The sequence below is a fragment of the Natator depressus genome, chromosome 2 (assembly GCF_965152275.1).
Source record: "Natator depressus isolate rNatDep1 chromosome 2, rNatDep2.hap1, whole genome shotgun sequence".
NCBI lineage: Eukaryota > Metazoa > Chordata > Testudines > Cheloniidae > Natator > Natator depressus.
Window position 1 is genome coordinate 562,218 of NC_134235.1, and position 13,558 is coordinate 575,775.

Sequence of the window (13,558 nt, forward strand, 5' to 3'; positions counted from 1 at the left end):
TTGCATTTACACACTGCACCCCACGCTGATCATCATATCCAAGAAAGGAACCATCAGAAATCAAAGGGGCTCAAAATGGATGTTGGGAATGACTGGAGGCCTGGAAGAACTCTCATAAGAAGGGATTTTGAAACTATTAGGGTTATTTACCTGACAAAGGAGATGACTAATAGGAGCCATGACTGAAAGACACAAAATAACGACTGGTATAGAGAAGGGTTTCATAGATTTTCAAGGTCAGAGGGGACCACTGTGATACTAGGCTGACCTTCTGCATAACACAGGCCATAGAACTCCCCCAGAATAATTCCTAGAACTCATCTTTTAGAAAAGCAGCTAATCTTAATTTAAAAATTGTCAGTAATGGAGAACCCACCATGACCCTTGGTAAACTGTTCCATGGATTAGTTACCCTCACTGGTAAAAATTTATGCCTTATTTCCAGTCTGAATTTGTCTAGCTTCAACTTCCAGCCATTGTATCATCTTAGACCTTTCTCTGCTAGATTGAAGAGCCCATTATTAAACAAGTGTCCCCCAGGTAAATACTTATAGACTGTAAGCAAGTCATCCTTTAATCTTTATGTTAAGTTAAAGAGATTAAGCTCTTTGCATCTATCACTATAAGGCATGTTTTGTAATCTTTTAATCATTCTTGTAGCTCTTCTCTGAGTGCTCTTCAGTATATCAACACCTTTCTTGAATTGTGGGCACCAGAACTGGACACAGGATTCCAGCAGTGGTCACACCAGTGCCAAATACAGAGGTAAAATAACCTCTCTACTCCTGTTCGAGATTTCCCTGTTAATGGATCTAAGGATCACATTAGCTCTTTTGGCCACAGCACCACACTGGGAGGTCATGTTCAGCTGATTATCCACCACAATCCCCAAGCCTCATTCAGAGTCACTGCTTCCCAGGATAGAGTCCGCCTTCCTATAAATATGGTCTACATTCTTGTTCCTCGATGTAAAGATTTACATTTAGCCACATTAAAATGCATATTGTTTGCTTGTGTCCAGTTTACCAATAAATTCATATGGTTCTGAGTCAAGGATCTGTCCTCTCCATTATTTACCACTCCCCCAATTTTTGTGTCATCTGCAAACTTTATCAGTGATGATTTTTTGTTTCTTCCAAGTCACTGATAATAAAAACGTTGAATAGCCTAGGGACAAAAATAAATCCCTGCTCAATGACAATTCCCCAGTTACATTTTGAGACCTATCAGTTAGCTAGTTTTTAATCCATGTAATGTGTGCCATGGTAATTTTATATCATTCTAGTTTTGAAATCAAAACACAGAGAGTTGGCCTCCTGTTCCACCCTCCCATACTGAAACCTTCTTGCCCTTGAGGTATCCCCTGCCCTTCCCCAAACTGTCAGCCCTGTGTGTGAGGGACTCACCTGCTGGCTGCTCGGTGAGTAAGAGGCATCCCGCCTGGAGCTCCCAGGCTCAGACTCGCCTGCTGGAGCCTGAAAAACACAGACAAAACTATGCAGTTACTGCACAGCTGCAGCTCCTGTGCATCTGACCTGGCACTGGGCCCAGGAGCAGGGGCCATGCAGCAGGGGAGCAGAGCTGGCAACTGGACTGGTGCCAGGAGCAGCCATCACACAGTCGGGGAGCAGAACTAGCACTGGACCCAGGAACAGCTGCCACACAGCAGGAAAGCACAGCCAGCATGGGGAACAAGAGAGCAGCACTACCCCAAGCTCCATACCCAGCTGCTGGGGCAAGGCTGCCTCCCCTGCCTGACACTTGCCTGAATCAAAGCCCTAAAATAGCCTCTATTCATCCCATAACTTGGTTAGAGGCCTCAGCTCCTCTCCAGCAAATGATAAAGGCCATAGCCCAGACAATTCCTCCTGTCCCAGGGCCCCTTCTGAGTCTCTGCTGCTTGGAGAAGAGGGAGACGACACGTTCCCAACCCCACTCACTGACCAGCAACAAGAAAGCAAAAGATCCAAAGAGATGGGGAAGGGGGAGAGCCTTGAACCTTCCTCACTCTCTCTGTCTTAGGCTTGGTCTGCACTATGAAATGAGGTAGATATAACTATGGCGCTCAGGAGCGTGAAAAATCCTCCTGAGTGATGCAGCGAAACTGACCTAAACCCCAGAGTAGACAGCGCTCGGTCAGCGGGAGAATTCTGCAGTGGTGCCTCTTGGGGAGGTGGAGTACCTACACTGATGGGAGACCCCCTCCTGTCAGCATTGGTAGCGTCTACACGCAAGTGCTACAGAGAAACCGCTGCACCGTTTTAAGCGTAGACAAGATCTTATGCCCTTATACGGCCCCCACTGCAGTTGACTTTTAAACAACTTTGTATTTGTGGATAATCTAAGCACTATACCCAGATGTATAGATACTCTCTTCTTAACCTTGTATTATATAATTTTTTAACATTCGCTTTAATAATTTTTTAAAATCTGAGCATCTTCCAGTCTTTCATGTATTTATCCTCCCAAAACCTCTGTGTGGTAGGAAGGTGCATTATTATCCCCATTTCACGGATGGGAACTGAGGCATAGAGGGCTGGATTCACAAAGCTATTAGCTGCCTAAAGATGTAGATAGCCTAGTGGGATTTACAGCCGTGCCCAAGTGCTGAGCTCATGGAATTCCTGTACGCTCCACTAGGCACCTATCTCTGGCTCCAGACAACTAGATACCTTTGCAAACCTGGCCAACTGACTTGCCCAAACTCTGTGGCAAAGCCAGGAATTAAACCCAGGTCTCAAGTCTTATGCTAGCCCCCAAATCAGTCGGCCAGCCTTCTTCTCTGTTTCTCTTCCTATTCTGCCCTTTGGGGCAAACCACACGGGACATGGCGGTGCAGCTGCAATGGTCTTTTCATCATTGTAGCCTAGGTCCTCAAACAAAGGATTTGTCCTACACAGAGCAGAGTAAACCTGAGAGTTCATGTTCCAGCCCCAGTTGTGAAATCGGGGACTTTGTCAAGGCCAGCAGCAGAGCTGTGGGGAGCTGGCTGTGCGTGCCTAGAGATAGGACCTGTGCTGCATACTGTCCTAGCGAGCTGGGCTGTCTTCAATGTACAGATATACAGAAAGGACTCGGGTTTGGACAACGCCAAGTACGTGAATGTGACACCGACACAGGACAAAAGGCTCCATTCTTTGCCACTCCCTGCTGTGACCAAACCACAGACAGACAGGAGCACAAGGGCACGGCCACCCTCCAACCATGCGGTCAGTAACACTTCCAGAGAGATGGCACTCTGGGGGCACTGTCATGCAAACCCCTCTGTTACTTGACCACCCTCCCCCAGTGCAGACTGGGCACGGGGGTGCTGCCACTCCCACCCCATGTCACTGACCCTCCCAGCACAGACAGGGGCACAGGGGCACTGCCACCCCCCGTGTCACTAACCCCACATCACAGAGAGGGACACAGGGGGCAGCTGCCACACCCACCCCCCATGTCACTGACACACACACCCCAGCATAGACTGAGGCACAGGTAGCAGCTGCCACCGTCACCTCCTGTGTCACTGACCCCCCACAGCACAGACTGGGGCATAGGGGGCACTGCCACCCCCACCCCATGTCATTGCTACCCCCAGCCCGTGTCACTGACCGCCCCAACACAGACAGGGGGACAGGGGCACCCCCACCCCATGTCACTTACCCCCAGCACAGACTGGGGCACAGGGGCACTGCCACCCCACCCCCTGTTGACTGACCCCCACAGCACAGACAGGGGCACTTCCACCCCACCCCCAGTGTCATTGACCCTCCCCCCACCCAGCACAGGCGGGGCTCATTCATTGTGTACTAGCTGTCTGGTGGTGGGGCACATCAGTGACCCCAGCACTGATCCCTGCTATGGGAATGACAAGCTCACACACACAGCAATGTGGGAGGCCCTCAGGAGTCCGGTGCGACACAACACACATGGCACACGACATTGCTGTATGTTAGGTGGGATTAGCCCCCACACAGGCCTTGTGCTACCAGCATCCAGGGGCAGGGCATGCTCACTGATTTAGTAGGACACTGGTGGGCTTTAGTTGATGTGACTGCATGCTACACACAAGATGCTGCAGGACTGCTTGCCTTGGAGTAAAGGTTGGTCTTCAGAACTCCCCCCTGGCCATAGCCAAGGGGAGGGCCCCCCAGACAGGCCTTGCCTGCTGCCTTCCCCCTTCGATTAGCCACCACAAAGGGGTTCTCACTGAAGAGGATTGGTTGGGAGTCGACCATACTCTCTTGCTCTGGCTCCTGAGGCTTTGGCAGGTGGTTCTGGGTTAGGGGGCAGCCCACAGGCTCCGGCATGTGTAGTGGGACCAGCGCTGCCCTTTCTGTGTGCTTGCCAGGTGATGCTGGGTCCTGGGGTGGGCTAGTTACATTGCGGCTCAGGCCTGCGATTGGGTCAGGGTCTGAATTCTGGCTGTCCAGAGCCACTGGCAGAGGCAGCAGAGCGCAGTCACTCTCCATTCCAGGGCTGGCTCGATCACACTGAACGAGCTGAGAGGGAAACAAAAGGGTCAGAAACAGAAAGAAAGAACAGCCAGCGTAAGGGAGAGGAGGCAGCAAACATGGTGCCAGTCACTGCCACCACTGCTCCTAGACACCGGGGACACGAGAGCTCCCGCACACAACGCCCATCTCCACAGCTCCCTGGCTCTGCACTAGGGGAATCACAATGCTGAACAGCCTCATGTGCAATGGAGGTGCGCAAAACTCTCATGCCTCCTGGCAAGGCCTTACCTATGGGATCCCATGAGCTGCCTCCAAGAGGACAGCTTCTTGCTCTGTCTGCATATACGGGAGTGCTCACAATAAGCGCATCCATGTCACATGCCACTTGGATACTTTCTGTACATACTAAGCCCACACTTCCAGCCAGAGACACACACTGAGCCTGCATACACCCACATACACCTCCAGCTCACACTCCACACGTGCTCCAGAGCGTTAAACAGGAAAGGCTCCTGGGAAGAACATGGAAGGAAATAGCCAGGGCACCATCCACCCGCTCATTGTCACTGCACAGGCACAGACTAAAGCCTTCCACCGCACTACAGTGCACACGAAAGCAGCTCACTGTCCCTGTAGGGGCTAACACCACCCACCTCACTACAGCACAATAGGAGAGCAGCTCACTGTCCCTGCACTCACTATCTATCATGCACACGAAAGCAGCTCACCATCACCACATTGCCTAATGCCACCCACCTCACTACAATGCACATGAAAGCAGCTCACCATCGTCACACAGGCTAACCACCCACCTCACTACAGTGCACACAAAAGCATCTCACTGTCACCACACAAATTCTTCCCCATCAAAAGGCAGCACAAACATCTCTGGACCCACCATCGTGTCGGCTGTAATGCGGCATTAAAAGGTTGAAGGAAGTCTTGCTCCATCAAGGCCGCAGCTTTCCCCTAGGCTCCATTCACCCTCTCCACAGTGGTTTTACTGGAAGAAGCACTGACCTTTCCTCCTCTAACACTGCAGAGGCCAGGCTTTCAGTGGCAGTCTCCTGGTGCGCAGCCAGAGCCCTCTCCAGAGAAGCAGAGACAGTCAGAGCCCAGCACTCCAACCTCCTCCATCCAGAAACAGGCTAAAGAGCTGTGAGACCCTTTCTGCTCCAATCACGTTCTGCAGCCCGAGTCAGGGTGACACTTACAAAAATAGCCCTCCAGGGCGGGGTAGGTGTGTGACTATAATGGCAGCTGGGAAGCTGAAGACACGCAGAAATTCCTGGCGCTCTCCTCCTCCCACCCCCAGCCTTCCCCATCCCATGCTAAGGCAGCAAAGGGGAGACTGATGGCTCGTATCAGGTTTCCACAGACACTGAGGTCTAGGTGACACTTATAAAGAGAAAATCATACACCCAACTGTCATAGTGATGCCAGAAAAAACTCTGTGCAGATGAAATTATAACAGCAAAACAGCCCTTTTGCTGGGATAGCTTATTTCGTTTGGGAAGCTGGTATAAGCTACACGGGCAAGAGAATGCTGTTGTCTGTCTGATCTGCATCTCTATGAGGAGGTTTGCCAGTCTAGCTACAGGCAAACCCTTCCTAGTGTAGCCAAAGCCTGCCACACCATGCTCCTCCCTGCTTGTTTCTCTAACGCCAGGGAGAAACCCAGAAACGCTACCGGGGCAGAGACCCCGGGGTGTGGGAGAGTGTAGATCCCACTAGTCCCACACCAGTCTGTCTTGCCCACATAGGGGGAAGGAGAGCACTGTCCCTCTCAGGCATTGTGGGGAAGAGAAGGCGAATGCAGCTCTGCTGAATCTGGAAAGTGAGAAGTGCACTGACCCGTAGGGTGCCTCAGAAACCTCCCTACTTTGGCTCATCCACACTGCTAGCTCCTGAGCCCCTCCAGCTCTCAGTCTGATCTCCAGGGCTGCTGCAGTGCATTCCAGGGACAGACTCCCAGCTTCCACCTCGTCTCCCTCTCACTGGATTATTTTTACTGGCCAAGCACAGCTCCTATTTTTGGCAACTGAGGATCTGTTAACATTGTACCATTGACCCAGTCTTGTCCCCCAAGAGATGGGCTCCTATCCAATGCAGTGAGCTGTAGCTCACGAAAGCTTATGCTCAAATAAATTGGTTAGTCTCTAAGGTGCCACAAGTCCTCCTTTTCTTTTTGCTCCTGTCCTAGCATAGGGAGATAGGGAATACATGCCCCCCAGAGCAGATACAGGGCTAATGCAGTCATAGTCTGTCCTGGTCCACCACTTTGGCCCAGAACAGGAACCCTAATCCTCTTCTGCTAGCACAGTCAGGCTCTGGAATCTAACAGGCAGAACAAGATCCAATGGCTGGAAGCAGAAGCCAGATAAATTTACACTAAAAATAAAATGCAGATTTTTAACAATGAAGGTATTTAATCATTGGAATAATTTACCTAGGACTATGGTCGATTCGCCATTCCTTGGAGTCTGTAAATCAAGATCTTTCTAAAAGATCTGCTCTGCCTCAACCCAGAGTTATGGGCTTGATGCAGGTGTCACTGGGTGAGGCCAACCTGGATTAACACTGGAGCTTTAGAGGCTACAGCCTGGGGCCTCAGATTTTGAGGGGTCCCTGTGATGAAGTGGGAAAGTTCTTAATGTTTTCTCCGAACATGGTGTGTGCCTCAGTTTCCCCTATGTATTGCTTAAGTATCTGAGTGGTGGAATAAGAGTGTGTGATCATTGCAGAGACCCCTAGAGAGTAGGTGTGAGTACCATCAGCACAGAGAGTAACCTAGCAACTGATAAATAAATGAAATAATAAATAAATGAATAAAGAAAGAATAAATGGACACAAATCAGACGTCAAGAATTATAACATTTAAAAACCAGTCGGAGAACACTTCAATCTCCCTGGTCACTCGATTACAGACCTAAAAGTCGCAATATTACAACAAAAAAACTTCAAAAACAGACTCCAATGAGAGACTGCTGAATTGGAATTAATTTGCAAACTGGACACCATTAAATTAGGCTTGAATAGAGACTGGGAGTGGATGGGTCATTACACAAAGTAAAACTATTTCCCCTTGTTTATTTCCCCCCCCACTGTTCCTCACACGTTCTTGTCAACTGCTGGAAATGACCCATCTTGATTATCACTACTAAAGGTTGTTTGTTTTTTTTCTCCTGCTGGTAATAGCTCACCTTAACTGATCAGTCTCGTTATAGTGTGCATGGTAACACCCATTGTTTCATGTTCTCTGTGTATATATATATATATATAATCTTCCTACTGTATTTTCCACTGCATGCATCCGATGAAGTGAGCTGTAGCCCACGAAAGCTTATGCTCAAATAAATTTGTTAGTCTCTAAGGTGCCACAAGTACCCCTGTTCTTTTTGCGGATACAGACTATCACGGCTGCTACTCTGAAACCTAGCAACTGACAGTCGCAGACCCATCCTCCTCTGCAAGGTGCTGGGAGCAAAGAGATCAGGTGACCTTTTGCAGGGAAAGGGACAAAGGACAGAGGAAGGGCTACAGCGGGGGGTCAGAGGATGGAAACTGGTCAGTTTCCTGTTTTGATACTTGGAGGGGAAGTCCAGGGCACCAGGCCCTGGATCCCGCCAAGATGGACTTCGCTGTTCCCGATTTCTGTGGTAACAAGCTCTGTTCTACGCTGTGTTCCTGTCAACTAATAAACCTTCTGTGTTACACGTGGGCTGAGAGTCACTGCTGCCTGAAAAGTTGGGGGGCAAGGCCCTTTGGGGGTGTACAAGGCTTCCCCAGGTGTCCCATCCAGGGGGACTCACTGTGGGGAGCTCACAAGGTGAACAGGGGGCTAATCGCTCCGAGGTCAGACCTAGCAAGTGCAGAAGCCAAAGAAGCTTCTTGCCATGGTGCAAGGGTACCCTGTGGGGAGTCACACTGCACCAGAGTCCTGCCTGGCTTCTCTCAAAGCAGTTCCAGAGCATCCAGCCTGGGACCCCCATGACACTCCCCAAAATATATATAATTTGTATAGGTGATTAGATAATTAAAGCCATAGCATCACAATGTGTATTACGACCAGTTATGTGCCAAAATCCAAATGGGTTTGTTTGTTTTAACTTTCACTCAGCTCTATAACGGGTCCATCACACTTAAAAACAGGAACTAAAATAACCAAGGCAATTTAACAAAAGAGTGTTTAGCACTGGGCATGGGTAGTGGTTAATCACGAAAGATAATGAATATGCAAAAAGGGGTTCCCAAAACAATAACAGCCCTGGCCCCCTTCACACTTAATCCGGCCCTGGGTGAGAGGGTCACTCGGTGTTATGCAAGAGGTTTCAGTACATGATCATACTGGTCCCTTCTAGTCTTAAAAATCTCAGAATCAATGAATCTATGAAAGAGCCAAGCTCATCGCCCATGAACTCCACTGCACTGGGTACTACACAGACATGACTCAGACAGAGGGACCACAAATAGTTGTAGCAAACAGTGGACCAGAAACAACTCTGTGCACAATTTGGAGTTGACTCATTCAAGGCTGGCTTTTAAAAGGTGTAACGTACAAATACAAAACATGTTACTTGCAGTAAATCCCTGATATCAACCCACACAGAGGGGCCTACACACAGCAGAATAGACTGACACACCCTGGGCTTAAATTCTTGCCCCTTCTCTGGGGTGCTCCCAAGAGAAATCCCATTCAGGACCCAGAGCAGAGCCCTGTAGCAGCACCATGACTTCCATCACTTCCACCTCTGCTCGGGCATGTGAGAAACAATGAGTTTCCAAGGGGAACTGGGCCTTCCTTCTTCACTGCCCCTCCAGAAGGGCCTCATCCCTCAGAGATGTGTTCAGCTAGACAGGCACAGACACTCCAGATGGCACTGACTTTCTCTCAGTCATGCTCCTGCAGTAAAATCCACCCTTCTCAAACTGGCTAAAAGGCTCTCTCAGACCCAGCTGGAATTAATGGGAATGAGACTAACACAGCCAGGAGTAAATGAGGCTGTATAGGCTGAGCCAGGGCTCATGCTGCATCTAAAATGAGACAGACCAGAGGACAGATACGGCTTGATTAGACAGAAAGGCGACCAGCTGGAGGAATCAGACATACAGCAAGAACTGGGAGCTAATGCTGCTGTGGGAACAAGGAAACAGAAATAGTCACCTTCATTAAACTTGACTGTCAGGCTGCAAAATACCTGATAAATTACCAATTCACTTCCTTGCCAGCTGCCCTGATCCTGAGCTCAGCCTTCCTGCCAGAGGCCAAGTGGACTAACTGCACCTCCAGAGGGAAAACCCAGCACCCCTGTCACCCCTGCAGCCCCCAACTCCATGCTTTCTGTGTCAGGGGTATGCACAGGGCAGGCAGGACAGCTGGAGGGAGATGAACATGGACATCAGCTGCCACTCTGTCTGAAATGAGACATTTATAGATGCTGCTGTCCCCTCACATTCCAAAATAGCAGCTTGTGCAGCCCTGCATTCCACAGCCTCCAGAAACTCCCAGTCTGAGGCAGGGACCCAGTAGGGCAGCAGTTCCCAAGCAGTCCTTCATGGGCACCTCATGGCGGGCTGAAGAGAGACAGCTGCTTACAGGGGGCCGGCTCTTCCCTTGATTCCAGCTGCTAAGTCACATTAAAAGATGCTAAAAATACATTACATTCTTTCCTGGTGGGACTTTTCTGTGTGAGTAACCACCAGTAGGCAAGGAGGCAAGGCCAGGGGAATGGCAGGGCAGGGAATGTGGAGCCAAGCAATGGTGGGCATGGAAGGAAAGGGGAGGTGGTGTCTCGGGATGGTATTGGGAAATGGAATGGGACAGGACAGGAGGTGAAGCAATGGAGGAATGAGGGGGGAGGTGGAAAATGGGCACTATGAGAAAGGGAACAGCAAGGGAGGCAGGGCCTAAAAGTGATGGGGTGACTGAGGTGGGAGGTAGGGCCTGGATGATGGGGGAACAGGAGAGGCAAGACAGTGCTCAGGGCAATGGGAGGAGAAGAGAGGTGAAGTGGGGCTTGCTGGGGATGGGATTGGGACGGGAGAGGAAGAGACATGGAGTGTGGGTGATGGAAGAGACAGGAGGGGGTCATGGCCTCCCTACCTTCAAGGCAGCATTAACCAAGCTGTGAAATCCAGTTAGCCTTCCCTGGAACTAAGAACCCCTGCCCCTCCATCCTGGGATTGACACATGGGAAGTCCCATAAACTGCAGTGTCAAGTTTGTGTCCTAGACGTGGTGTGCCATGTCCTTTCATTTGGCCTCCTGCCTTTCCAGTTGGATCTGGGATTCTCCTCTCCTGTCCCATGTTGGTGGGTAGTGCTGTGCATCTTGTTTGCTACTAGCTGCTCCCCACCCCACCCAGGAGCCTACACCGAGCTCTGCCTGTGGTACTACTGCTTCTCAGAGGGCATAGGCCAGGTCCTCATCAGGACACACTCTCCTTTTCTTCCCCCAGGGACCTCTTTTATTGGCTGTCTCCATCCTTGGTCAGCCTCCTGCATGAGCCCATCCACAGTCTCAGCGAGGACCCCATCACTTACAGCACGGGTGACTCTTGGTAAGTTGTTGCTGGGCAAAGCTGCCAGGGTCCGATAGTCCAGTCGCAAAGGCTCATTGCTGATGCTCTGGAAAGGAATAAAAAACACGGACCGGTCAGGCCAGGAATGGGATAAGGGAAGAAGGAGGGATCAGGCCAGAGAAAGAGGGGCAGCTCCTCTGCGGGCCAATGAACCTATCAACAAGCAAGGCCTCATCTCCAGGGAAAACTCATGAGAAACTCTCATTGCCTGGGAAAAAGACCAGCCAGTGACCCAACCACTGTCACCTAGGAAACACTTTAGGCATCAGCTTGGAAAAAAAGCAACACACAGCACACGCCAACCCACTGTCACCCAGGAAGTGCCCCTGCCCGTATTCCAAATCCCCATCATTTTCCCTGCCTCGCCTGTGCCTGACTTGAGGATTTCCCATTCATCCCTGAATGTCCCAGTCCCTGGTGCAGGGCTTCTCACAGACTGATACATTTTAAGGCCAGAAAGGATAATTAGATCATCGAATCTGATCTCCAGAATGAAACAGGCCATAAAATTTCACCTAGTTATGCCTGTATTGAGGCAATTTTTTTGACTAAATCATCTTCCAGAAAGGCATCTAGTCTTGATTTGAAGACATCAGGACACGGAGAATCCATTACTCCATTTAGTTGTTTGTTCCAATAGTTAGTCTCGCTCATAGTTGAAAATTTTGCCTTGTTTGTAATTTGACTTAATCTGACTTCAGCAAGCGGCCATTGGTAATTGTTATGCCTTTCTCCACCAGATTTTAGAGCTTTTTAATATCCAGTATTTTCTTCTTATGAAGGTTCTTATTCATTGTAATCAAATCACCTCTCAATCTTCCTTTAGATAAGCTAACCAGATAGAGCTATTTAAGTCTCTTGCAGTGATGTTGTAGCCTTGTTGGTCCTAGGATATTAGAGAGACAAGGTGGGTGAGGTAATAACTTTCATTAGACCAATTTCTGTTGGTGAGAGAGACTGAATGCATCCGATGAAGTGAGCTGTAGCTCACTAAAGCTCATGCTCAAATAAATTTGTTAGTCTCTGCGGTGCCACAAGTCCTCCTTTTCTTTTTGCGGATACAGACTAACACGGCTGCTACTCTGAAAGCTCCTCTGTGGAAGCTCAAAAGCTTGTTTCTCTCTCACCAACGCAAGTTGGTCCAATAAAAGACATTCCCCCCCGCACCTTCCCTCTTTCACAGTAAGGCATTTTCTACACCCCTTGAATAATCTTTGTGGCTCTCTTCTGCACCCCTACAATCCTCCCACCAAGCTCCTCACCTCTGCCTCCTCCTCAAGGAGTTGCGTGGCTGCCTCCCGCTCCCTACGCATCCTCTCCTTCCATAAGAACAGGACAGAGTCAGAACAGCATCCAAGCAGTACAAGCAAAGAGAGAGGGAAAGGGGTCAGCACCACACTGGACAGTCCCTCCATCAACGGGAGGAGAAAGAGGTAGCGACCCCACACAGCACAAGTTGGACAGTTACCAGGGGAACAAAGGGGAGCAGAGACCCCACACAGCACAAGCTGGACAGTTATCAGGTGAGGGGAGCAGAGATCCCACACAGCACAAGCTGGACAGTTATCGGGAGGGAGGGAGAAAAGACCCCACATGGCACAAGCTGGGCAATCATCAGGGGAAGGGAGACATTACAAGGCACTAGCCCCTTAGTGCCACCATCCCTCCAGGGGCAAGGAAAGGCAGAAACTATGACAGAACAAGGACAGGCTTGAACTGAGTTGCTCAGTTCTCTGTCACTCCACACGAGAAGACCATGACTGAGTCTCACCTGGGTGGCAGTGACTCAGCTCAAAGGGATCCCTCCCCCAACACTGGGCCTGCATATGAAAAAGAGAGGTTACTTACCAGTAAGTGTTGTTCTTTCAGAGTCACCTCTGTCCATTCATACCGGTGGGACTTGGCGCCCCGGGCTTCGAGCTGTGGAACTGCCATGGAAATCCATGTCCATTGGGAGAAGCACAAGAGATCTCCCATGAGGGTGACCTCATCGCCCTGCTCTCTGCACAGGAGTGCACCCCCAACCACCTCTGGCCCTTCTCCCCAACAGCAGACCCCTGAAGTTCTATAGAACTCAAGGGAGAGGGAAAGGTGGACAGGCAGTATAAATGCACAAAGGCAACTCTTTAAGAACAACAACTACTGGTAAGTAACCTCTCTTTCCTCTTCTAGGGCCTCTGTGCTTTCCCAGTTGCAGTCAATGAGCGAGCATTGTAAGGCACATAAGCACTCCAGCCCCTATCTCCCAAACAGAGAGTTGGAGCAGGATGGTAAGTTCCAAGAGCAGTGCCTGGTGCCTAGTGAACGCAGATACTGCTGCTTTGCACCCCTCCACCGAGGGAACCCGTCTAAGGCAGACCAAGGATGCTGCAGTGGTTCTCATGGAGCAGGTCTTTAAACCAGGAAGAACTGGTTTCCAAGCTAAGATGAGACAATGTTTCATACATCTCCTTATGAAGTATGAAAGTGTCTGTTTGGTAATGGATTTCTCCTGGCATTGCTCCCCATGCACTATGAATATCCTGTTAGATTTTCT

The 13,558-nt window shown here is 49.9% G+C and overlaps 1 protein-coding gene across 17 annotated transcripts in view; it reads right to left on the bottom strand.

The window, feature by feature from the left end:
* Positions 1 to 13,558, bottom strand: part of SCRIB (scribble planar cell polarity protein) — a 232,708-nt gene that overhangs the window by 86,590 nt on the left and 132,560 nt on the right. For 5 of the 17 annotated variants that reach the window (XM_074943612.1, XM_074943615.1, XM_074943611.1 and 2 more), the window contains exons 28-30: positions 12,285 to 12,341; positions 10,985 to 11,068; positions 1,407 to 1,475 (exon numbers count right to left, since the gene is read on the bottom strand). In XM_074943612.1, the coding sequence (XP_074799713.1) occupies positions 1,407 to 1,475; positions 10,985 to 11,068; positions 12,285 to 12,341 (210 nt within the window). Of the gene's footprint in view, positions 1 to 1,406; positions 1,476 to 4,076; positions 4,488 to 10,984; positions 11,069 to 12,284; positions 12,342 to 13,558 lie in introns of all 17 variants that reach the window. The other 12 variants (XM_074943616.1, XM_074943620.1, XM_074943614.1 and 9 more) reach the window with 4 other exon arrangements.